At 37.9% G+C, this 27,042-nt stretch overlaps 1 protein-coding gene across 3 annotated transcripts in view; it reads right to left on the bottom strand.

Moving 5' to 3' along the window:
- The window catches only part of HAUS6 (HAUS augmin like complex subunit 6), a 42,656-nt gene extending 21,064 nt beyond the window's left edge, over positions 1-21,592 (bottom strand). For 2 of the 3 annotated variants that reach the window (XR_009737973.1, XM_061425208.1), the window contains exons 1-11: positions 20,944-21,592; positions 16,790-16,885; positions 13,889-13,967; positions 13,245-13,377; positions 10,226-10,373; positions 9,158-9,223; positions 8,800-8,848; positions 5,624-5,794; positions 3,612-3,805; positions 2,697-2,823; positions 2,117-2,219 (exon numbers count right to left, since the gene is read on the bottom strand). Coding sequence is in view for 2 of the 3 variants with exons in the window: in XM_061425208.1 (XP_061281192.1) it covers positions 2,117-2,219; positions 2,697-2,823; positions 3,612-3,805; positions 5,624-5,794; positions 8,800-8,848; positions 9,158-9,223; positions 10,226-10,373; positions 13,245-13,377; positions 13,889-13,967; positions 16,790-16,885; positions 20,944-21,071 (1,294 nt within the window). In the remaining variant the exon portion in view is untranslated. Of the gene's footprint in view, positions 1-2,116; positions 2,220-2,696; positions 2,824-3,611; positions 3,806-5,623; positions 5,795-8,799; positions 8,849-9,157; positions 9,224-10,225; positions 10,374-13,244; positions 13,378-13,888; positions 13,968-16,789; positions 16,886-17,804; positions 17,937-20,943 lie in introns of all 3 variants that reach the window. The other variant, XM_061425209.1, reaches the window with a different exon arrangement.
- Positions 21,593-27,042: the final 5,450 nt, after the last annotated feature.

The raw sequence follows: 27,042 nt of genomic DNA, 5'->3' as shown, positions 1-27,042 counted from the left end.
AATTTATATGTAGAGTACATCATGTGAAAAGTCGGTGTGGATGAAACACAAGCTGGAATCAAGATTGCTGGGAGAAATACCAATAACCTCAAATATGCAGATGATACCACCCTTACGGCAGAAAGCGAAGAACTAAAGAGCCTCTTGATGAAAGTGAAAGAGGAGAGTGAAAAAGCTGGCTTAAAATTCAATATTCAAAAAACAAAGATCATGGCATCCAGTCCCATCACTGCATGGCAAATAGACAGGGTAACAATGAAACAGTGACAGACTTTTATTTTCTTGGGTTCCAAAATCTCTGCAGATGGTAACTACAGCCATGAAATTAAAAGACGCTTGCTCCTTGTAAGAAAAGCTATGACCCTCCTAGACAACATATTAAAAAGCAGAGACATTACTTTGCCAACAAAGGTCTGTCTTGTCAAAGCTATGGTTTTTCCAGTAGTCAAGTATGGATGTGAGAGCTGGACCATAAAGAAAGCCAAGTGCCTAAGAATTAATTATTTTGAACTGTGGTGCTGGAGAAGACTCTTGAGCGTCTCTTGGACTGCAAGGAGATTAAACCACCAATCCTAAAGGAAATGTGTCCTGAATATTCATTGGAAGGACTGATGCTGAAGCTGAAGCTCCAATACTTTGCCCACCTCATGCAAAGACCTGACTCACTGGAAAAGACCCTGATGCTGGGAAAGATTGAAGGCAGGAAAGGGGACAACAGAGGATGAGATGGTTGGATGGCATCACAGACTCAATGGACATGAGTTTGAGCAAGCTCTGGGAGTTGGTGATGGACAGGGAAGCCTGGCATGTTGTAGTTCATGGGGTCGCAAAAGTTGGACACGACTGTGCAACTTTCACTCAAACTAAATATGCCAAGAGTAAAAAGGCCCCTTCCAAGCTGAAGTGAGAACATAATGCCAACCAAATATGTCAAGAACTATCAAAGTAATTCTGTCATCATAAATAACGCTCTGAATCTGAAAGTCTTCATTCAACAAACGATGCAGTCTTTTCTGTCTACACTTCTGCTGGCTCCTATCCTTGACCTGTGCTCTCTGGTCTATGATGTTTCCCAGTTAGTGTCCTCCTCACATACACCTGACTCTCAAAACAAATCACCTATGCTAGTTGTGGTTATCCTTTTCTTCCTAAGTCCTGTGCTGACTGCTGCCATGATCGAATACCTGCCTGAACTTCACTGTGACCTACTCCTCACTGGCTACATATTCCAACATTTTTTATTCACTTATTCCTCTACCTATCTACCTTACATTTACTGAACCCAGTAACAATTTCTTGTACACAAGCAGCAGACAATTGGGGAGACTAAGTATGAAATGGCTATTAGATACTGCAGAGAAATTAACTTTGAGGTGTGACAATGGTATGATGTTTGAGGAAACTGGATGAGATATTATAGAACTATTATTAATTTTAAGTATAAAATTAATGGCAATTAAACAGGAAAAAGTCCTTATTTTCATGGGAGTGCATGCTGAAACACTTAAGAGTAAAGTGTTAACATTTCAAATGGTTTAGCAAAGAAAACTACACATTTAAAGCAAAAATCTCAACTGCAGAAACAGGCAATGATTAGGTATCCTTCTTTCATGTTAAAAAATCATGGGCTTCTACACAAAAACTTAAAAACGAATATTAATAGCAGCATTACTCATAGTAGCCAAATGGTGGAAACAATACAAAGATTGTGTAAAGTAAAAAACTGTGCAAGTAAAGAAAGGAGACACAATAAGCCTATTATATGATGTTCTTTACATGAAATATCCAGAATAGGCAAATTCACAGAGACTGGGAGAATGTTAGTCATTGTCAGGGTCTGGGAGAAGGGGAAATGAGAAGTAATTGCCAATGAGTACCAAGTTTTCTTTTGAGGTAATAAAAATACGCAGAATTAGCTAGTGGTAATGGTTGCACACTTTTGCAAATTTACTAAATGCCACTGAGTTGGACACTTTGCAATGACCAAAATGCTATATACATTTCACCACAAAATATAACTGGGAAAAAAACATGAAAGAATATGTAAGAACTATTATTATAGTGAGAAATATTAATGAGAGGCAAGTTTAAAGGAGAAAAAAAGTAAAAAACCAACCTGGAAGTGAAGCAGGATACTGTAAAAGAATGCTCCTCGCATATGCTTCTTCTGAGGCAGGATCAAACGAAAGTGGAGACATAGGCGGTAAAAGATCCACAGCCTCAAACAAAGAATTTATTATTTTGAAATATACACACTTTACTCAGTACCATAATGACAATACTAAATTAACCTATGAAAGGATGATTTCTTTTTTCCATAATAAAGATAGAATTGCCAAACATACAAATTATATAACTGTTTTAAACTAAAGAATACAATATTTGGAGTAAGAAGACTACTTTGTCCTCCAATTATGCCTCAAATGTAACAGAACCTAACATAAAGAGAAATGTCTCATTTTCCTTTTAACACAATCCATTGAATCTAAAAATATTAACCATATCATAAGACCTTGATGAACATTCTAATGTGTATTTAGGAAAATCAAAGAAACCAAAATATTTGAAATGTAGGCTCAGATGCAAAGATGACAAGCATATACACATATAGCACTTCTAAGTCACTTGTTACATGATAAATCAAGAGATTACAAGAGATTAAACTATTCTCCAAAAGGCAAGTCAATATTACTTACTGGAGTAGAACCCTTAATTATACTGAAAGGAGACAAGCCAAGAAACTCTTTCCACTTTTTATGCCATTCTTCTTGCTTTTCAACAACAGAATGTCTTATAGTTTTGAGAGCTTCTGTTATTTTATACCTGTGATAGAATAAAAAATAACTTCATTCAAAACATGAATATATAAAAAGGACTAAGAAAAAGTACTGAAATAAGAATTTGTGGTATATGTGGGAAACCTCTGTAACTTCTCAGTTTTGCTGTGAACCTTAAATTCTTCTTTAAAAACCTCAATTTAAAAAATTTAACAGCCAATTTAAAAAATCGAAAAAAATGAACAAAAATAAAAAAGAATACAATGGGGCATTCCAGATGACACAGTGATAAAGAATCCACCTGATAATGCAAGAGGCACAAGAGACGCAGGTTTGATCCCTGGGTCGGGATGATCCCAGGGAGTAAGAAATGGCAACCTGCTCCACTAATCTTGTCTGGGAAATCCCAAGGACAGAGGAGCCTGGCAGGCTACAGTCCATGGGATGGCAAAAGAGTTGGACACAACTTAGTGACTAAATACCACACCACCACCACAAAAGAAAGCTAGAGAAAAGCTTAAATTATTTCATTAAGAATTATCACTCAGGGCAAGTAATATACACCAGACAAAAGAAAACTATGTTAATCTTCCTTTCTATTTCATGTGTCTCTCTAGAAGTTGATAACATATGGTTTTTGAGTACCAGTAAAATTTTCACATTTGTTTGCCAAAGCTACAGAGGTGTTAACTAGAGTTGTGCTGAGAAATTATCAAAACCACCCTGCTGCTGCTGCTAAGTCGCTTCAGTCGTGTCCAACTCTGTGCGACCCCATAGACGGCAGCCCACCCTACTCTTCCCCAAATGAAATAACAGAGGATCTTTATAGTGTACCTCATATGCTTCAGATCTGACAGTCTTTCTTTCTGAAATCTGGTCTCTTTTTCAAGGAAGTGAAGGTCTATTGTCAGTCTTGCTTGGTCAGTTTGACAACATTCACATTTCATTACTTTCAAGACTTCATTTAATAACCAAAACACTGTTAAGATGTTCAATTTTCCAGCCTCATAAATATTTCCTGTGTGCAACTAAGGATTCAGAAAGGAAAAAAAGTGGTGAACTATAGATTCTTAAGATAATAAAATGCTATAAGAACATATTTACGTCTGTCACTAATATATAAAAAGGCTACAAGAGTGAAAAAAAAAAGCTACACAAAAATAAAATTATGTAAATAATTCTGATCCAAAGAAGACTACTGTGGAAGAATTAACACACCATGCTACATTTTTATTATCATGCAAAAAAAGTTGAAAACTAGAATAAAAGAAATGCAAAGAAATGGAAAGCAAAATAAAGACTGAGGAGAAAGATTAGGCTTAGATAAAGATCATGAGTTCATGTTTTAACAAAAGTTGCAAATTGAAGGGCCCCTAAAGACTGATTCCAAACTTAGACATTTTTATTTGGCCTGTACAGTTCCAAAGTTTTAAAATCATTTGAATTAGTTACCAATATTTTTAAAAAAGATTTCATCATTTCCTGGTGCTGCCCTGGTGGCTCAGTGGTTAAAAATCCACTTGCCAATGCAAGAGACAGAGGTTCGATCCCTGGGTCAGGAAGATCCCCTGGAGAAGGAAATGGCAACCCACTCTGGTATAATTGCCTGGAGAACCCCCATGGACAGAGTTGCCTGGTGGGCTACAGTCCATGGAGTTGCAAAAGAGCCAGACATGATTTAGCAACTATACAACATTTTTTATTTTATCCCTATAGTTACACACAATTAGTATACTTAATTTATATGATATTACCTGCCTAGCTCCTATAGGAATCTGTGTTTACAGATCCTAATTTTTTATGTACTCTGAATTTGAAGTGCCTGACATGTTACCCATTAAAGTTCTTCAGGGTCACAATATTTTATCTTTATATCCCCTTGTTGTTGTTGTTTAATCGCTAAGTTATGCCCGACTCTTTGCAACCCCATGGACTGTAGCCTGCCAGGCTCCTCTGTCGAGGGGATTTCCCAGGCAAGAATATTGGAGTGGGTTGCCATTTCCTTTTCCAGGGGATCTTCCCAATCCAGGGATCGAACCCAAGTCTTCTGCATTGGCAGGAGAGTTCTTTACCACTGAGTCACCTGGGAAGCCTTTATATCCCCTACATGACAATAAAGTCAATGCTTAATAAATTTTAATTTACTAAGAAAAAAAAAAAGTAGTGATTCAGATGTAAATGTCCTATAAGCAAGTGGAAAAATTTGATACAGTTTGCATTGAAGGGGAGAGACTGGAAATAAAAATTTGGTAATATTATTGTACAGGAGGCTGATGAGACCATGGAACTGGATAAGAATTTACATATGAATTTATAACATGAGGAAGAAACGAGAGCATTAAAGGAATAATAGGGAACACATTCACTTAAAAGTCAGAGAAAAAGGAACCAATGGAAAAATGGAAACAGTAGTCTGAAACGCCACAGGAGGGCAAAGACACTGAGGTCACAAAAGCTAAAAGAAAAGACTTTAATCGAATCAAGATCAAAGAAAATAAGAAAATGGAGAGTTTTTAAAAAGAAATTTAGCTATCAGAGATCATTATTGTTCTCTTTGAGAATTTATAAAGAATTAGGTACCATATCATCTTCCTATTAAGTACCTCCTACTCTCTACACTGTATGATGTAGCACCATAAAAGGTATGAACAATTAATAAAAGTTGATAGATATAAATATACACACCCTTAACAGTACCCCTCGTTATGAAAGATTCACCAGATACATGCACAAAAGTAAATTCTGAAAACAGTAGAAAAAGATTGTAAGAAAAACAATATACAAAACATAAAATAATTAAGTGAAAGGAGTTTTCTCAAAAGCTTCCTTAATTATCAAATACTTACCTGACACATTTGTTTCTCAATTTTATCAAGTAAGAGGCTTGGAATATTGATAGCAATGTCAGTTCCATCTAAAGTATAATTGTTATCAAGACTAAGGACTGAACTAACAACTTCTCTCTCTTTTTCCAAAAACATAAGTGTTTCATTCACGTTAGTCCACAAAGACCGAACCTTTGAAAACACAAACAAATATTAAAGTCTACATATAATCAGTCTATATATACATTAAAGAAATGTAAAACACAAATATATGCTCTTTTCCAGGAACAAATGAAATATTCCTGGAATGGCTTCGGTAACAAAATTAACTATTTTAACAGTCTAAAAGCACTGATACTACTTTCAACAGCACTTTAAAGAATTTCTCAGGAGAATCTAGACCATTATGATTTGCAAAACATACCTAAGAAACCTTACATTATCAAGATGCAATTAGCATTTCCTATATTCTGATATGCCATCAATCTAAAGGAGATTTTTCAAGAAGAATAAAAGCTTTTCAGGAGAAAAAAGAAAAAACCATATATCAACTTTTAAGAGTCATTCAAGTTTCAAAGAGTTAAAATGTCAAAAACTATGTATTAATCTATGTTTATTAAATTAATTATAAGAATGTTCATAGCACTCATTTGTAATAGTCAAAAACTGTAATGAATCCAAAGAATTACCTTGAGTAAAAAGAGTATATTTTGCTATACTCATAAAATAGAATATTAGACAGCAATGAGAATGAACACATACAACAGCAAGGATAAAACAGCATTAAGTGAAAGAAGCTGAATACAAAAGAATATATTTTATACATGCCCATTTATGGGTCAAACAGGCAAAACTAATCTTTAGTGTAAGAAGTGAGGATAGTGTTTATTCTTGGAAGGAAACAGCCGTGAATGAAAGGGGGTTCAATGCTCCTGGGGTGATGGTAACATTCTGTTCCTTAAGTTAAATGCTGGTTACATGGATGTGTTCACTTTGTGAAATTTTGTCAAGCTACATACGATTTTTGCACGTTTTTGCACGTATGTTATTATGCCTCAAAAGAAATTACAAAAGTAGAGAGGAGGAGGGAAAATATAATAATTATATTTGTGTTAGTGTCTGTGTCTTCTCACAGCACAAAGAAAAGTTGTTCCACAAAGGAAGTCTCATTGGCTGGCCATCTAGAGATCTCACAGGATGACATCTCCTTGGTGAATGTACAAAGATCCAGCATCTGGGTCTCAGATTTTTCAAGTCTAGAAATTTTATCTTGTCAATGGCGCAAAGTTGACTCAGGGAAACTAAATATTACCTAAACTCAAGAGAGATACGGAGAAGGCAATGGCACCCCACTCCAATACTCTTGCCTGGAAAATCCCATGGACGGAGGAGCCTGGTAGGCTGCAGTCCATGGGGTCACGAAGACTCGGACACGACTGAGCGACTTCACTTTCACGTTTCACTTTTGTGCACTGGAGAAGGAAATGGCAACCCACTCCAGTGTTCTTGCCTGGAGAATCCCAGGGACGGGGAGCCTGGTGGGCTGCCGTCTATGGGGTCACACAGAGTCGGACACGACTGAAGTGACTTAGCAGCAGCAGCGAGAGAGATAGCTATGAACTTCTCTTGTGGTCCTGTGGCTAAGACTCTGCACTCTCAACACAGGAGGCCTAGGTTCGATCCCTGGTCAGGGAGCTAGATATCATAAGCCACAACTAAAGATTTTACATTCCACAACTAAGACAAATAAATATATAAATTTTTTTGCTATGAAAACTCTTATTGGATTTCATACCAACCTAATGTATTAAGCTTACAATCAAAGATACTATATTCAACAACAGGAATATTCGTATTCGCTGAACTAGAAGCTCCATAAAGGAAGTGACTCTGCTTGTTTTCTTCAGTGCTCTAGCCCACACCATCTAGAAGAATGTCTAGCAAATAATCAATAAATAGTCACTGAATTAATGAATAATTATTTCCTGCTCTTGTTTAGTCACTAAGTTGTGTCTGACTCTGCAATTCCATGGACTGCAGCACGCCAGGCTTCCCTGTCTTTCACTATCACCTGGAGTTTCCTTGGATTCATGTCCATTGAGTCAGAGATGCCACCCCATTCTCCTTTTGCCATCAATCTTTCCCAGCGTCAGGGTCTTTTCCAATGAGTTGGCTCTTTGCATTAGGGGGTCAAATTACTGAAGCTTCAGCTTCAGTCCTTCGAATGAATATTCAGAGTTGATTTCCCTTAGGATTGACTAACTTGATCTCCTTGCAGTCCAAGGGACTCTCAACTGTCTTCTCCAACACCACAGTTCAAAAGCATCAATTCTTCAGCACTCAGCCTTCTTTATACTCCAACTCTCACATCCATACATGACTACTGGAAAAACCATAGCTTTGACTATCCACACCTGTGTTGGCAAAGTCTCTGCTTTTTAATACACTGTCTAGGTTTATCATAGCTTTTCTTCCAAGGAGCAAGTGTCTTTTAATTTCATGGCTGCAGTCACCATCTGCAGTGACTTTGGAGCCCAAGAAAATAAAATCTGACACTGCTTCCACTTTTCCCCCTTCTATTTGCCATGAAGTGATGGGGCCAGATTCATGATCCTGAGGAGGGCACTCACCTTTTCCAAAGACAAACTGCCTAAAAAGTCAAATCAATACTCCAAAGCAGCCTGGTGACCATAGAATAAGAATACAGAGTCTGAGAGAGATTTCATCCAAATACAAAGACCTAAGAAAACTCTCCTACCCCACATTTGTTAAAGCCAACCTCTGACAGCCTCAGATCATCTATAACTGCCAGATTCCTCATGCCAGTCTCAATGTGACTTCTCATTTTTCTTCCAAACTTACCACTATCCTCCTTCAAATCATGTATTTTTTTGCTTAGATAAATATTACTGATTAAGCTACAATCAAACTGAACTTTCCTTGCTAGAGTGAAAGATTTTAAATTAACCAAATTTAAAACTGTGTTGTATACATTTAGTCTGATTATAAGCTAATTTTTTCCATTATATTCAACTGTCTGAAAGGCACCTGTTGATACATTTATGTCCATACAACTTATGAGTTAAAAAAATGTATAACACTGTTACAAAAAGAGACATACATGAGTTCAGTTAAGTAAGTAAACACTGCATATCACAAAACAAACATTAAATTTTTCCCTTCAAAAGTTGTCTTACCTTTTGAATTTTCTCTTGTATATTACTTTGGTCATCACAGGGTTCCATTCTAGTTAAAAATTAAATAATCTCATTAGTCAATTAAAAAAAAATGGTAACTTACCATCCAAAGAGCTAATTAATCTGTAAACCCACCCACTAACAACCATTCCTATTAAAAGCAAAAATAAAACTCAACCTCAAACCTATCATAATTTATTAGAAGAACTGGACTAGGAATCTATGTTTTTGTCATATTATCAACTAGGTATTGAAATGTTATTTTAACTAATCTCATTGTTTGTTTGTTTTTTAACCTATAACATGCAGGAGGTTAAACTAATACTTCAGGCAACTTTCAGCTCTAGAAGTCACTTACTTTTTTATTTGGTTTTCCAGTCCCATACATTCTGATCTCAAATTTCGTACCTGTTTAACTGACAATCTGCAACAAAAACATACAAAATGACAGCTATAATTCTACTACAACAGTATAGGCCACTTTGATATTTCCCCCCGTTTCATATCTTTACTCAAGGCCTCTAAGGGCTACTCTTCCAAATATACCAGTAGCTAGTCTTAAAGGGGCTCTAGACTCCCTTTAAGAATTACAAGAGTGATGTAACATATAGGCAGGACTATTGAGATAAACCAGAACTTCTTGGTTCATAAACTCTGACTTCAGGTAAAAATGCTGGAGGTCAGACTACCCTGCTCTCTTATCCTTACCTCACATTCTTAGGGGATAAATTCAAATGTTACCTGAGGCAGGCAACATTGCAGTTTTAAGGAGATTTCAAAGGATTTTGTAGCTTTCATAATAGATAAGACAGCATGTAAAAAGCTATCTTACTATAGTTGTTTATAATTATTAAAAATTGGACACATTCTATGTCTTGGGAGTAAGAACCTTGCCTCTTTGTTTAATGCTGTAGGACCAGTGTGTAACCAATATCTGGCACACAGAGGTACAAATAAAAAAAATGTGCTGAATAGATGAACGTAAATAAATATAAGGCAATATAAAATGGCTAAAGAAACCAGTATACCTTCTCAACAGATGCTAAGTAGACATTAAAAGTAATACATTAAAGCAATATGGAAAAACTTATAGAATAAAATATCAAGAGAAAAAAGGATACAAAATAGAATGAGCACTATAATTACAGCTTAAAATTTTATTTTCATCTTTAAAAGAAAAAACACCTGAAGAAACTGAATTTTTGAACAAAATGATATCCTCCTTTTCTCTAAACTTTCATTTACAGCATGCCTAAAGTTTTAAAGTACTTTATTCAGAAGTGATCAGGCTTTAAAATAGAAAGATAAAAGATAATTGCCAAGGGGTTTTGAGGTATTCATGAATTACTGCCACTGAAGGGATACTGATGACATTTGTTCATAAAGAAAGGAATTTTCATTTTCTAACCATCAAAGTATTACTTACTGTGCATTTTCTTGATATTTTCGGGTAACACAATCTTCTCTTTGCAAAACTTGTAAAAATCTATTACGTGCTACAAGGCATCTGGCAAGGCATATGTGCAAATCTTGTGGTTTAACATTAAATGTCTCTGTAAAACGTATAGAAGAATCTACATGGAAGATAAAATACAGAAAACTTAGACTTGTGCTGTGCTGTGCTTAGTTGCTCAGTCATGTCCGACTCTGTAACCCATGGACTGTAGTTCCTCTGTCCATGGGGATTCTCCATGCAAGAATACTCAAGTGGGTTGCCATGCCTTCCTCCAGGGGATCTTCCCAACCCAAGGATCGAACCCAGGTCTCCAACATTACAGGCAGATTCTTCACCTTCTGAGCCACAAGGAAAGCCCAAACTTAGATTTACAAGCTAATAAATATAAAAAATGTGAGACTGTTGAGAAATTAACAACCTCACTTAACTAACAACTCCTTAAAAGCTGGTATGACAATACACACAAATATACAACTCATTTCAATAAAAGCAAGGATGACCTGTTTTTTAAAGAAGGCAACTAAAAAAGGATTGGGGACTTCCCAGATGATACAGTGGTAAAGAATCCGCCTGCCAATGCACAAGATAAAAGAGAGAAGGATTCGATCTCTGGGTCAGGAAGATCACCTGGTATAGGAAATGGCAACCCACTCCAGTATTGCTGCCTGGAAAATTCCATGGAGAGAAAGAGCCTAGCAGACTATGGTCCATGGGGTCGCAAAGAGTGTGACATAACTAAACAACTGAACATACACAAAAAAGGATTATCTGAAGTTGAGTTATTTTACATAACTAAAAATTTTTAGAATCCATCTGCCCAAAATAATTCTTATTATCACAGCACAAAACATCCATAAACAAATACGCTGTTACACATAAGCAACTTCTTAACACACCTTTTAACAACAAAGGAAGAAAATTAAAAGGGATGAGGTGAGATCACATCACCTTCATTGCTGCCATCAGCCTACTTTTCTTCCCAGTAAGACCAACAGGGTAAGACAACCAAATAAAACCAATCTCCATTTCTCAAGTAATTCTTGGCTATGTTACTAATGATCAAAGCAGACCCTGAGAAAAATCCATCCAATGATTTTAGAGTTCGGGTTTTCACATGCAATAACATGTAATAAATCCTACTTTAAGATGGCTAATACAATAAAGATAGATATGCTGGAAAACAATGGCCTCACACTATACTTAACATGACAAATCCAGGTGCTAGATCACCCACAAAAAAATAAAACAAAAATTCTAAATATTTAACAGGAGATGAGTTTATTGGATATAGAAATCATCCATAAACTGAATACAGTAAATGAAACTGCTTTAAATAAGAAATCGGATAAGCCATGCCTAAAAGCTTTACGTACAATAAACTCTTGCCAAATCCAAATACACATGATTTATATAAAACAGTTTGGGTTACATGTAACTAAAATGGATCATCTACTAGAAAAACTGGTAAAGTGCTCATGCCACATTAAATTTAAAATATGCAAATACTTATAAAATAAGATCACATGTACATGTTTTAAAAAACCACGCAGAGAAGATAAACTAGAAAAAAGATACTGTACATATACATATATACACAAATACATATACGCACAAACACAATATATACTTTGAACACACAATAAAGTTTGTCATTGTACCATTGTTTTTATAGCAAAATATTAGGGGAAAAAAAAAGCCAATGTCTGTCAGAACAAATGTGTGATTAAATACACTATGACACACCCATTCAAATACCCAGTTCCAAAGACAGAAAAAGAATAAGATCTATGAACTGATATGTAATGATCTCCAATATACACTGTTACATAAAAAACACGAGACTGAAAATCGTCACCATTTAGGGTTTAAAAAGAATATATACATATTTGCCAGAATTACTGATTCCAATGGCTGCTTCTGAAAAGGGAATCCAGGTAACCTAGATTATAGATAGCACCTCTATAGATATCACTCGACAGTCAGAAGTGGAAGACACTTTTCACTTTCTAAATTTTGAATCATAAGAATGTATTACTCAAAATAATTAAAATGTACAATATGACACTAAAAAACCAAAAAACAACAACAACAAAACACCTACAAGAAATCAAAATGTCAGCAGTGGTTATCTCTAGAAACTGGAAGATGGGATTGTACTGAACCAACGTTTTCATCTTTTTCCTCCCGTGTTTTATGAGCATAACTCAGCATAACTCAATTAAACAGAGCAGCATATTTAATAAGCTACAAATGGCATTAAGTCTTAGCGTAAAAACCCATTATTTTGTTGCTAAGATTTAGCAATTAGATCAAATCCCTTTAAAACACAATTTCAACCAAAATATTCCAACACATTGCCAGTAGCCAAACTAAATCTCTAACAAATTCAATACAACATTTAATACAATGTATTATAGACAAACTATAACCTGTAGGTCTGCTGCTGCTGCCGCCGCCGCTAAGTCACTTCAGTCATGTCCGACTCTTTGAGACCCCATGGACTGCAGCCTTCCAGGCTCCTCTGTCCATGGGATTTTCCAGGCAAGAATACTGGAGTGGGGTGCCATTGCCTTCGAACCTGTAGGTCTAACCTGGCCCATTTTTGTGAGGTCAGCAAACTAGGCCTGCTTTCTACATTTTTAAGGAGTTGTATTACAAAAAGATTTTTTTTTAATTCACAGAAAGGTGTATGTGACAAAGACTCATGTGGTCCACAAAGCATAAAATATTCACTGTCAGATCTCACATAGAAAATGTTCCCCAACCCTGTATTAGAACATAATAACCCGCATTGCTACCTATGTTCATTATGACAGGATTTCAAACTGCAGTTCCAATAAAATATTAACTATTTGCCTTTTGAGATAAAGTAATATCTTTATCTTACCTTATTTTATTAAACTCTCTTGATGATTTACAAATTATAAGAAATAATAAAAACCAAGAATCAAAGCTGAAAAAAAAAAATCTTACCATAAGCTTAACTTACTTTTAGAATGGGTTTTTATATATTTTACTGCAACAAATCTTGCAAAGTGATACATTATATGAATAAACTTAGGACCAACTGGAAATAGAAATAGTGAACCAACAACTTGAGGAAAGCTACTTCCACATTCGGCCTATGATAAAAAGAAATAAGACAATTTGAAGACATTATCAATGATAACCTTTATATTTACATCATACTGTTTTTAAAGCACAACAGGATTTATCAGAATTATTCCATATGAACCACAAGTTAAATTTTTGAAACTTTCTAAGCTCTTGGTAGACTCAGTCACAAAAAGTAATTAAAATTTAAAGTCACAATTATTGATATAATTTGGGGACAAAAGCTAAAATAATCTATAGTCAAAATTATTTCCTTAAACAAAAACTGTTATATAAATTCCTAGGAACTCAAAAACCTATTTCCAAGGCACTTAGTAAAAAAACTGGTTTCCCAGAAACAGAGTCCCAATCAAAACCACCAGAAAGTATTATTCTGATATTTCTTATTTATACTGTTAGCATAAAAGCATTAAGAAGATTTCACCTTTAAAAAAATTAATGTACCTCAATAAAGCCAGACAAAAAAACTGCAGTTTTCAACTGCTCAAAATTTGTATCTTTTAGAAAGAGAATACTTACAGAAATCTTTTTTAACCATTCACAGAAAAGTTTTCGGAATTCAACATCACGTTTTTGATCAAATGGAGGCCAACAATGTCTTTAAGACAAAAATAAAAATTAGAATTATGAACAAAAAAACAAACTCAGCAAAACTTTAAAATACCAAATTTATCTCCTAGCTCAGCTGATAAGGAATCTGCCTGCAATGCAGGAGACCCTGGTTTGATTCCTGGCTCAGGAAGATCTGCTGAAAAAGGGATAGGCTATCCACTCCAGTATTCTTGGGCTTCCTTGGTGGCTCAGCAGGTAAAGAATCCACCTGCAAAGTGGGAGACCTGGGTTTGATCCCTGGATTGGGAAGATCCCCTGGAGAAGGGAATGGCTACCCATTTCAGTATTCTTGCCTGGAGAATTCCATGGACTATAGTCCATGGGTTACAAAGAGTCAGACAGGACTGAGTGACTTTCACTCACTAGAAACATTATTGCTAAATGGAGGCTAACATTGTTGGCAAAAACTCAACATTCAGAAAACAAAGATCATGGCATCCGGTCCCCTCACTTCATGGCAAATAGATGGGTAAACAATGGAAACAGTGACAGACTTTATTTTCTTGGGCTCCAAAATCACTGCAGATAGTTACTACAGCCGTGAAATTAAAAGATACTGCTCCTTGAAAGAAAAGCTATGACCAACCTAGACAGCATATTAAAAAGCAGAGACTACTTTGCCAACAAACAGCCATCCAGTCAAAGCTATGGTTTTTCCAGTAGTCATGTATGGATGTGAGAGCTGGACTATAAAGAAAGTTGAGTACCAAAGAATTGATGCTTTTGAACTGTGGTGTTGGAGAAGCCTCTTCAGAGTCCGTCCCTTGGACTGCAAGAAGATCAAACCAGTCAATCCTAAAGGAAATCAGTCCTGAATATTCATTGGGAGGACTGATGCTGAAGCTGAAACTCCTATACTTTGGCCACCTGATGCAAAGAACTGACTCACTGGAAAAGACCCTGATGCTGGGAAAGACTGAAGCCAAGAGGAGAAGGGGACGACAGAGGACAAGATGGTTGGATGGCATCACTGACTTGATGGACATGAGTTTGAGCAGGCTCTGGGAGTTGGTGATGGACAGGGTAGCCTGGCATGCTGTAGTCCATGGGGTCATAAAGAGTCAGACACGATTGCGTGACTGAATTGAACTGAAGGCTAACATTCATATATTTCAACTAAAGAGAGACCAACCTGTAAGAAATTAGGTATTTTTATTTATAAACATCTATAGGGTTAAACTCTGTTTAGTGTGAGTAATCAATGAATACATAGTGATAAATATAGGAATGAATCACTATTAAAATTAGTGAAAATCGGTTAAAGAAGACAACATGCTCAATGAATTTCTAAGCTAACACATAAAGATGGTATAAATAAATTAGTATGTTAAGTCTGGGGCAAAAGAGAGAAACATAAATGTTTACACATGAAAAGCACAAGAAGAATGGCCTAAGAGATCATGACCCCTAGGGATAATCCATATCACAGTCAGTAGGTGCTACTGTTCTGTGGACAAACAAGATATAAAATTACTAAAAATTCAGTTTTAGTAAATAATGGATTTTAAAATTTGCCTATTGCTTCCCACTGATAATCAGTTTTATCTAAATTTTTATTCTGAGGCATAATTGTTTATGCCCGTTATTTTTCATATTTCTATAGCATAACATACCTTGTGTATTCACAGAAAAAAAATTAAGTATGCATAAAAAAAGTTTAAAAGGCTGGAATAACAACAGTGATATTCTCTAGTTGGGTTTAAGAATGATTTTTACTTCTTTAGCTTTTTCTGTATTTGCTGAATTGCTTTAAATAAACTCTATTTTGTTTATAATGAGGAAAAAAATCCAAAAATCTATTTTTATCCGAGCAAGGGAAGCCCTATAACTTAGTGATGTCTGAATGCCTGCTAAGTTGCTTCAGTTGTGTCTGACTCTTTACAACCCTGTGGACTATAGCCCGCCAGGCTCCTCTATCCATGGATTCTCCAGGCAAGAATACGGGAGTGGGCTGCCATGCCCTCTTCCAGGGGATCTTCTCAACCCAGGGATTGAATCCCCGTCTCCTGTATTGCAGTCAGATTCTTTACTGTTGAATCACTAGGGAACCCCATAATACAGTGATAGGGATTTCCAAAATATGCTTCAAATATACTTGTTCTCTTGGTCACTCAAAACTTTAACTGAAGGCAAGACTATTAAATTATCATAAATAAAAACAATGGACTTACTATTTAAGAGAATGATGACACAACATAAATATTAAAACAAATTTGAACATTTTTTTATGACAGATGAAACCCAAATCACCTACAAAATAACTTGGAATCAAGGTTAGTGATTATTCACATTTTTATCTCTTCTTATACTATTTAATATACAACAGTATAGGACAATAGGCTAAACTTAATAGGAATGATCTTTGTCTATAGCACTTGACACTTCTATATATTATGACAAAAATAATGATTTACAGAAATTTTAGGAAATAAAAACAGACAAAACAAACAATATTGCCTATAAGAAAAAGGAGTAAAGGGGAAATTAACAACAAAAATCAAAACAAAATTAAGTGCATGGCTAGATTAGTATCAATTAATTACTCTAATAAATAAGACTATGAAGAAGTTAGGAATTACATATGTATAAAATAAAATCCATATTACTTATGAAATCTACCATGAATTCAAGTACTGAAAAAAAGGACTCAGATTAATAAAGGTTAGGTACTAAATCTGTAAGACCCAAACCTACTTTTTATAAAATACATTCAAAATAATAGTTGAAAGCCAAAGTTGAAATTCTCACTATATCAAGTCATAATCCCTTTTTTAAGTCCCTTACAAAAATAAAATAACTTTTACTCACTTGAAAACTTCTTTGGTGAGAGACTTGTCAAGTGTTTGAAACAAAAAATAAGAAACTATGTGAAAGGCATCACGGTTCAGCTTGTCAAACATGTTCCTATGGTTTAAAAGGAAATAAACACAGGAAAAAAGAAAAGGTTAATAAAACAGTATCACAAAAAGCGGTGTAAGAGTTTGACACAAATTAGTAGTTTTCATTCTGTTCAAGAGGTCGAAACAAATTTTCTATTTCATGTATACATTTATAACCAATTAAGAAACACATGCAAGTTTTTATATTTTGGTTCTGAAAATATAGACCAAATAGAAGAAAACTGGTAGAACTTTATTTCAATGAATACATTCTACAAAAAGAAAAGGAAAGTCTAATTAGGCGAAGAGAAAACCATGGCTAAGATAAGTGAAAATGTGATACCAACCAACATTTTCTGACAATAAAAGACTTAAAATTTATTGACTTTATTAGTCAGGTATTATTTTAACTTAGCTTTACAAGCAGTAACTCAGCTGATCTCCACCAGTCAAATGAAGTTAGTAAACTTGCAACTTTAACATGAAGTATTTTATTTAATCTCAACATTAGAAACTAGTTTGATTTTCCTCATAATACACATGACATGACAAATAGATCTAAGTACCTCTGTGAACAAACACATAAAGCTATTTTCCTGAAATAAACTTTTTGAGTTGCAAAAACACTAACATTAAAATTCACACGCTTAACTTTTTGTCAAACAACTCTTATCCTTGGAATGTTTCTATTCCTCAAAAAAAATACAAATAAAGTTCCTACCTCCTTATCATCTCTCAAATCTGTTATTTTTTTTTCACATAATACCCTGTTCTCTTCAACACTTCTCATTTTTAAAAAGATAACTTTTAAAGAAAGGTTTGTTCACCCACTAGACTAAAATTTTATAAGGGAAAAGTTTATGTTTGCTCTGTTCACCACTGTATACCCAGGTCCAACACTGTGTTCAATTAATATCTGTTAAGTAAACAAGTGAATGAATCACCTTTTCTTTCCATTCCCACTGCCTTCTGTAGTTTAGGTCCACCTAACTGCAAAGCCTTGATTCTCCCTCTAATCCATTCTCTGTAATGCAACCAGCATGATTTTCCAAAATGCAAATCTCTGGGGCAAATATCTAGGAATGGAATTACTTGATCATATGTTAAGTGTACATTTAACTTTACAAGCAAAGTGACTATGCAATTACATGCTCACAGAAACTAGAAACATATAAAATTTTGCACCAACATATATAAGTGAATCTGGGACTTCCCTGATGGTCCAGTGGTTATGACTCTACACCCCACTGCACAGGGTTTGAGTTCAATCCCTGGCCAGGAAACTAAGATCCCTGCATGCTGCATGATACACACAGCACAGCCTCTATATATGTGTGTGTGTGTATGTGCACACATGCATATTAAAAAGCAAATACATTATTTTGCCAACAAAGTTCTGTCTAGTCAAAGCTATGGGTTTTTCCAGTAGTCATGTATGAATGTGAGAGTTGGACTATAAAGAAAGCTGAGTGCCAAAGAATTGATGCTTTTGAACTGTGGTGTTGGAGAAGACTCTTGAGAGTCCCTTGGATGGCATGGAGATCAAACCAGTCAATCCTAAAGGAAATCAGTCCCGAATATTCATTGAAAGGACTGATGCTAAAGCTGAAACTCCAATACTCTGGCCACCTGATGCAAAGATCTGACCCTGACCCTGACGCTGGGAAAGATTGAAGGCAGGACGAGAAGGGAACGACAGAGGATGAGATGGCTGGATGGCATCACCGACTCAATGGACATGAGTTTGAGCAAGCTCCAAGAGTTGGTGACGGATAGGGAAGCCTCGCATGCTACAGTCCATGGGGTCACAAAGAGTTGAACACAACTGAGTGACTAGACTGAACTGATGTGTGCGTGTGTGTGTGAGAATCAAATAAGTGAATCAATTTTTTTTTAATTTTAAAGCAAATTTGATGCCATATTCATGCTTAAAGAATATTAAAGGAGATGTCTGTTTCAAAAGAGTAGATCCCTTCCACTAACCAACTGAGATGACTCTAAAGACATGGTGGGGGAGGTGGGGGGTGGAAATCTACGACAATGTTGTAAAAAAAAAAAAAAGATCACTGAACCAAAACTTGACTGATTTTAGTTAATTTTCAAAGGCAGAAAGCAGACTGCAATTGCATAAACCAGAGCAGAGAAAAAACTAAGATTGCCAAAACAATAGAGAGAATATACTGACAATGGGAATCATTCTCAGTGGAGGCCTCAAGAAGATGTAAACTTCTCTGCCATACTTTGGGGCATCAAATCATGTGAGATAAATGGAACACTTATTAATACAGAATCATAACTTGATAAATGCTACCCATTGGTTGTCAATTTTTAGGCTAGACAAAGCATTTCTATATATAAATAGTAGTAACTGCTAAACAAATAGTTCCTAAGCAAAACTTATAATTACAGCTCTAACCCTTGACAGCAGGTGCTCACTTGTGTCCCACCAACTGGAGCCCTGCGAGGCTCCTCTATCCATGGGATTCTCCAGGCAAGAAGGCTGGAGTAGGTTGCCATTTCCTTCTCCAGGGGATCTTTCCCACCCAGGGTTCCAACCAGTGTCTCTTACATTGGCAGGCAGATTCTTTACCACTGAGCCACCAGGGAAGCCCTACACCCATTTTACTGATGAGGAAACTAAGGCACAGAGAGGTTGCTACTGCTGCCACTAAGTCACTTCAGTCGTGTCCAACTCCGTGCAACCCCATAGACGGCAGCCCACCAGGCTCCCCTGTCCCTGGGATTCTCTAGGCAAGAACACTAGAGTGGGTTGCCATTTCCCTCTCCAATGCATGAAAGTGAAAAGTGAAAGTGAAGTCGCTCAATTGTGTCTAACTCAGCCACCCCATGGACTGCAGCCTTCCTGGCTCCTCCGTCCATGGGATTTTCCAGGCAAGAGTACTAGAGTGGGGTGCCATTGCGTTAGTCTCTAAACCTTGGCAGTAAAACAATTTTAATACAGCTGAAAAAGTCAAGAAAAGGGAGAAGGCAAAAGAGGGTAGGTAAGTGTAGGTGAACTAATTTTCACCTATAAAGAACTAATTTCACCTATAAAGAAAAAGCTACCTTCATCGTGAAATTACTTAGCGGGAAATCAAGAGATACTTTTAAAATTAATACATCATGAAATAGAAGACTAAGCACATTATTTAAATACTGTCACAAGAAGGATGGAAATAACGTAATTACAAAAGTCAAGAAGATTGAGAACAGGAAATAGCCTAGTATCCCAAATTTTCCTTGGCCTTCAGTGGGAAAGATAATACTGTGTAAAGCTGCTAAGACACAGAAATATAAACAAAGTTTCTTTTTATAATGAGACTGTAACATTTGTAGGACAGTAGGAAGGAGCTTTTACTTTTCATCTTAGTACCACTCTCCACTGGTTTTTTGCTAAGTGTGGCATCAGTTCAGTTCAGTTGCTCAGTCGTGTCCGACTCTGCGACCCCATGAATCGCAGCACACCAGGCCTCCCTGTCCATCACCAACTCCCAGAGTTCACTCAAACTCACGTCCATCGAGTCGGTGATGCCATCCAGCCATCTCATCCTCCGTCGTCCCCTTCTCCTCCCGCCCCCAATCCCTCCCAGCATCAGTCTTTTCCAGTGAGTCAACTCTTCGCATGAGGTGGTCAAAGTACTGGAATTTCAGCTTTAGCATCATTCTGTGGCATGCTTCAGTCTAATCCAAGAAGTAAAAAGTATAAACTAAAGAGCAACTATTTTAAAAGGCCTCCTTGAGTCATAACGGCGATTCTATACAATGGAAGGCGGTGGCTCTCCGTTACCAAATCGCCACCTCCCTCGACTTCACAGACCAACCAGCTTCACGACCAAACCAGGACTAAACCCCCCCTCCAGTTTCGCCCCAACTGCAGACGCTACTCCCTACAAAGCGCTCCCGGCTAGATTCCATAACGGACAGTGTCTGCCACCAGGTCAGCTGCCGCTAGGAGCCAAGGCTTTGTAGCCAGCGCCGGACCACAGTAACCGACTACTTATCAACCCGCCGGTCCGCAACAGGGCGGGCTGCACCAACGTAACTAGTCTCAGACACCCCCGCCGCCAGCCCAATCCTCCTTACACTCCGAACTGCGTGTGTGACACGGTATTTCCACAGGCTATGGTCGCCAGACAAGGCTCGAAGCCGAGCGCCTGCAGGTACATCCACAGACGCGCCTTTTCGAAAGAAGTGACCCAGGCCGAGCTCATCTTCGCGGTAGGCAGGGCCCGGCAAATGAAGAAAGCACAGGCTCCAAGGTCTGAGAGGGCCCCTCAGACTTCTTCCCTACGGGCAGCCTAAAGTGGCGGCGGCCCCTCAACTGCCACCACTTAATCCTCTCTCGTTCGGAGCCATTTCGCCTCAAATGGCTTCAAGTAGCCTGAAATTCTAAAGTTTCAGGAAAATAGAACCTCTAACTGTAGTACCGCACAGCGGCCAGAGCGAAGACACCACAAACCGAGCGTCCCGCGCTTCCGGAAGACGCCGCCTGGGTGCCGAGGGAAGACGGCCTTCCTGGGAGGATTATATCTCCCGCCATGCAATGCGCCCTCCCCTCGGTCTTTTCCGCGCAAGACCGGTGGGGAACAACAAGACCCACAAGGCTTTGCGGGGCTGAGGAAGTTTTTCGCGCTTGCAGGCTTTAGCACGGCATTCTTTGGCTTCGCGCTTTCTGACTCTTTTTGTCTGATCTGTTTCCTTTCGCTCGTATATGCCTACTACGTCAGACAAAAACCACAGGCCGTTATTCAGTGTAGTACAAAAGGCATTCTCAGCTATTCTCAGTGTATGTGTAACCCTGAACATGTCGCCTCATTTCTGAGCGTCGGGTCTATTATTAATAAAATCGTCTATGCCCTGAAGTGCTGAATGTCCCTTTCAGCTCCTTGCTCTGAGAAATCTACGCATATACTTTCCCCTGCACCCCTGTCAATTGATGATTGCTTTCTCCTCTACATGCCGTATATCAATACAACCAGACCTGGAAATGGGATGGGTATCCTAACTTATTTCTCATCACCAGTTTAGGCATTATTGCCTCACTAAAACCACTAGCATATTTGAAATGTATGCTGTCACCCACAACTCTTCCTTGTGGAGGTCAAGTATAAGATCTCCAGGTTGCTGGACCTCGTTCTGAAATTTCGCATTTAATTCTGTCTCTCCAACGTTACTCCTGTAATAATTTTTGATGATTTCAGTGTCCATGACCTTTCCAATGCCCTGGCCTCTCAATTTCTTGACCTCTTCTCAGCACCCTAGCCCCCTTCTCTTTGCCAGATTTATCTGGCAGAAAACAAATCGCTCTTGAATCAGTTCTCTGCCTACTCCATACCTGAAGTTTAGCAGTTAAATGCAATCATGATGCCTGGTGTCATCCAAAATTCATGACAACTAAAGTAGACTCTTAGGCCTGCCCTCTCCACCCTACTATTTTCCCCAAATCTCACTCTCCATACAATTATACATATATTCTTCCCTCTCTTAATCTTCCAGTACCTTCTTCCTCCTCACTCTCAATGATGAACTTTGTTCTTAGTTGATAGGTGTTTCCCAAAAAGAACCTCCATCAACAGTTTACCAGTCAGCCTATATCTATGCCCATATAGTCTTCCTTGTCTCATTAATCTGGGTGATTCAGGGCGTAGCTACCTAAGACCAAGCCTCTCACTCATTTGATATGCTGTATTCCTTTTCTCACACTCAAGGAATTTGCTCCAGTATTTGTCCTCTACTCTCTCCTGCATCATCAGTTCTCCCCTCAGTATATAAACATGCTGTTAATATCTTCCATCATTAAAAAAACAAAAATTCCTTTGACCTCAGTGGCTTTCAAGCTGCCAGTCCATTTCCTATCAGTGAAATTTCTTCAAAAAGTTACCTATATGCACCTCACTACTAGTGGTAACTTGACAAAGCCACTTGAATCAATTAGTGTTCTTTTGTTGCAGGCAGCAAAAATGACTCTGAAGGGATTTTATTGGGGGGGTATTGAATAGCATATATAAAGAATGGAAAAGCCAAATATTAATAAGGCTCAGGAAATGGCAGGCCCAGGTGCCACTTCACTCAAGATTTATATCCCAGGCAGTCCAATTTACTTTTTAAAAATAGTTTAATGTGTTTTTATAGGTGAACTTCCTCATAAATCAAATGAGAAATAAAAGTTTTCCATCTATTCCAGAAACTTCTCCTTTCCTAAAAAGTAACCACTATCCTCATTTTTTAAATAATAACTTCCTAGCAATTTCTTATGGAGAAGGCACTGGCAACCCACTCCATTGTTCTTGCCTGGAGAATCCCAGGGACGGTGGAGCCTGGTGGGCTGCCGTCTACGGGGTCGCAGAGAGTTGGACATGACTGACACAACTTAGCAGCAGCAGCAGCATTTTCTTATAGTTTGACCGTGCATCCTTCCCTAGACACTATAATTTAGTCTTGCTTTTTTAAATTTGTCTTGCCTTTTCTCCGGGATTTGTTTGTTTTAAATTTTTATTGGATTATAGTTGATTTACATTGTTGTGTTAGTTTCAGATATTCAGCTAAGTGATTCAGTTATACATATACATATATCCATTATTTTTCTTAGATTCTTTTCTCATAGGCCATTACAGAGTATTGAATAGAGTTCCCTCTACTATACAACAGGTTTTTATTAGCTACCTATTTTATATATAAGGGCTTCCCTGTGGCTCAAGTAGGAGATGCAGGTTTGATCCAAGGGTCCAGAAGATCCCCTGGAGAAGGAAATGGCAACCCACTCCAGTTTTCTTGCCTAGGATATCCCATGGACAGAGGAGCCTAGTGGGCTACAGACTATGAGGTCACAAAGAGTTGGACACGACTTAGTGACAAACTTTCACTGTCAGTCTTCACTTAATTTTATATATAATAGTGTCTATATTTCAATCCCAATCTCCCAGTTTATTCCTCCCCTCCCTTATCCCCTGGTAACTATGTTTGTTTTCTACATCTGTGAGTCTACTTCTGTTCTGTAAATAAGGTCATTTGTACTCTTGTACTCTCTTTTTTTTTAGACTCCATATATAAGTGATATCATATGGTATTTGTCTGCATCTGACTTATTTAATATGACGATCTCTAGATCCATCCATGTTGCTGCAAATGGCATTATATTGTTCTTTTTTATGGCTGAGTAATATTCCATTGTATATATGTACTACATCTTCTTTATCCATTCCCCTGTAAATGGACTTTTAGGTTGCCTCCATGTTCTGGCTACTGAAAGTTGGGATGCATGTATCTTTTGGTTTGTTTTTAATAATACAATTTTTTTAATTTTGCAAGTCCTTTTAATTCTTTGGCTGCACCTGGTCTCAGTTGCAGCATGTGAGATCTAGTTCCCTGACCAGGAATAGAACCCAGGCTCCCTGCATTGGGAAGCATGGAGTCCTAGCCACTGAACACCCAGGAAAATCCCTGTTTTTAATAATATAATTGCAGGTTTTTTTATTTCCGCTCCCCTTTTTCTTACAAGTAATCTGTTGAAGAACCAGGGCTACTTGACCTGAATAACTTTTCCTGGTCTGGATTTCACTGATTGCATCCTCATGATACAGTTCAGCATGTCCCACTGTCCCTGTCCTCTGTATTTCCTTCAAATTGACACCTGGCTCCAGAGGATTGACCAGACTCATGTATGATGCCTTTGGTAAGACTAGATGATGGTTGGAGTAGGCTTCTTCATCAGGAAGTATGCAACATCTGTTTATACCATTGACAGGCATTAATGCTAAGTGCCTAGATCCATAATTCACAGATGATTGCAAAATGTTAAATTTCTAATTTACAGTTATGGGCTGAATGTTTGTGTCCCCCTGCCAAAAATTTGTATGTTGAAACCCTGTTGCTCAATGTGATAGTATTAGAAGGTTGGGTCTTTGGGATGTGATTAGGATTAGATGCAGTCTTAAGGGTAAAGCCCTCATGAATGGAACTACAAGAGGGTTTGCTTCCTGTCTCTGCTCTTCCCACTACATGATGATACACCGAGAAGCCAACTTTCTGCAACCCAGAAGGGCCTTCACCAAAACCTGACTCTGCTGCACCCTGATCTCAGACTTCCAGCCTCCAGAACTGTGGGAAATAAAATGTTTGTTGTTTCAACCACTCAGTCTAAGGTAATTGGTAATAACACTCCCAACTAAGATACTAATTTCTTTTTCATTTGTCAGAGGGAATCAGATCAGATCAGATCAATTGCTCAGTCGTGTCCAACTCTTTGCAACCCCATGAACCGTAGCACGCCAGGCCTCCCTGTCCATCACCAACTCCCAGAGCTCACTCAGACTCACGTCCATCGAGTCAGTGATGCCATCCAGCCATCTCATCCTCTGTCGTCCCCTTCTCCTCTTGCCCCCAATCCCTCCCAGCATCAGAGTCTTTTCCAATGAGTCAACTCTTCACATGAGGTGGCCAAAGTACTGGAGTTTCAGCTTTAGCATCATTCCTTCCAAAGAAATCCCAGGGCTGATCTCCTTCAGAATGGACTGGTTGGATCTCCTTGCAGTCCAAGGGACTCTCAAGAGTCTTCTCCAACACCATAGTTCAAAAGCATCAATTCTTCGGCGCTCAGCCTTCTTCACAGTCCAACTCTCACATCCATACATGACCACAGGAAAAACCAGAGCCTTGACTAGACGAACCTTTGTTGGCAAAGTAATGTCTCTGCTTTTCAATATGCTATCTAGGTTGGTCATAACTTTCCTTCCAAGGAGTAAGTGTCTTTTAATTTCATGGCTGCAGTCACCATTTGTAATGAAGTCTGACACTGTTTCCACTGTTTCCCCATCTATCTGCCATGAAATGATGGGACCAGATGCCATGATCTTAGTTTTCTGAATGTTGAGCTTTAAGCCAACTTTTTCACTCTCCACTTTCACTTTCATCAAGAGGCTTTTGAGTTCCTCTTCACTTTCTGCCATAAGGGTGGTGTCATCTGCATATCTGAGGTTATTGATATTTCTCCCGGCAATCTTGATTCCAGCTTGTGTTTCTTCCAGTCCAGTGTTTCTCATGATGTACTCTGCATATAAGTTAAATAAACAGGGTGACAATATACAGCCTTGACGTACTCCTTTTCCTATTTGGAACCAGTCTGTTGTTCCATGTCCAGCTCTAACTGTTGCTTCCTGACCTGCATACAAATTTCTCAAGAGGCAGGTCAGGTGGTCTGGTATTCCCATCTCTTTCAGAATTTTCCACAGTTTATTGTGATCCACACAGTCAAAGGCTTTGGCATAGTCAATAAAGCAGAAATAGATGCTTTTCTGGAACTCTCTTGCTTTTTCGATGATCCAGGGGATGTTGGCAATTTGATCTCTGGTTCCTCTGCCTTTTCTAAAACCAGCTTGAACATCTGCAAGTTCACAGTTCACATATTGCTGAGGCCTGGCTTGGAGAATTTTGAGCATTACTTTACTAGCGTGTGAGATGAGTGCAATTGTGCGGTAGTTTGAGCATTCTTTGGCATTGCCTTTCTTTGAGATTGGAATGAAAACTGACCTTTTCCAGTCCTGTGGCCACTGCTGAGTTTTCCAAATTTGCTGGCATATTGAGTGCAGCACTTTCACAGCATCATCTTTCAGGATTTGAAATAGCTCAACTGGAATTCCATCACCTCCACTAGCTTTGTTCGTAGTGATGCTTTCTAAGGCCCACTTGACTTCACATTTCAGGATGTCTGGCTCTAGGTCAGTGATCACACCATCGTGATTATCTGGGTATTGAAGATCTTTTTTGTACAGTTCTTCTATGTATTCTTGCCATCTCTTCTTAATATCTTCTGCTTCTGTTAGGTCCATACCGTTTCTGTCCTTTATCGAGCCCATCTTTGCATGAAATGTTCCCTTGGTATCTCTGATTTTCTTGAAGAGATCCCTAGTCTTTCCCATTCTGTTGTTTTCCTCTATTTCTTTGCACTGATCACTGAGAAAGGCTTTCTTATCTCTCCTTGCTATTCTTTGGAACTCTGCATTCAGATGCTTATCTTTCCTTTTCTCCTTTGCTTTTCGCTTCTCTTCTTTTCACAGCTATTTGTAAGGCCTCCCCAGACAGCCATTTTGCTTTTTTGCATTTCTTTTCCATGGGGATGGTCTTGATCCCTGTCTCCTGTACAATGTCACGAACCTCATTCCATAGTTCATCAGGCACTCTATCTAT

This window comes from Bos javanicus, chromosome 8, assembly GCF_032452875.1.
Source record: "Bos javanicus breed banteng chromosome 8, ARS-OSU_banteng_1.0, whole genome shotgun sequence".
Classification (NCBI taxonomy): Eukaryota; Metazoa; Chordata; class Mammalia; order Artiodactyla; family Bovidae; genus Bos; species Bos javanicus.
This window is presented reverse-complemented; position numbering and strand designations above follow the sequence as displayed.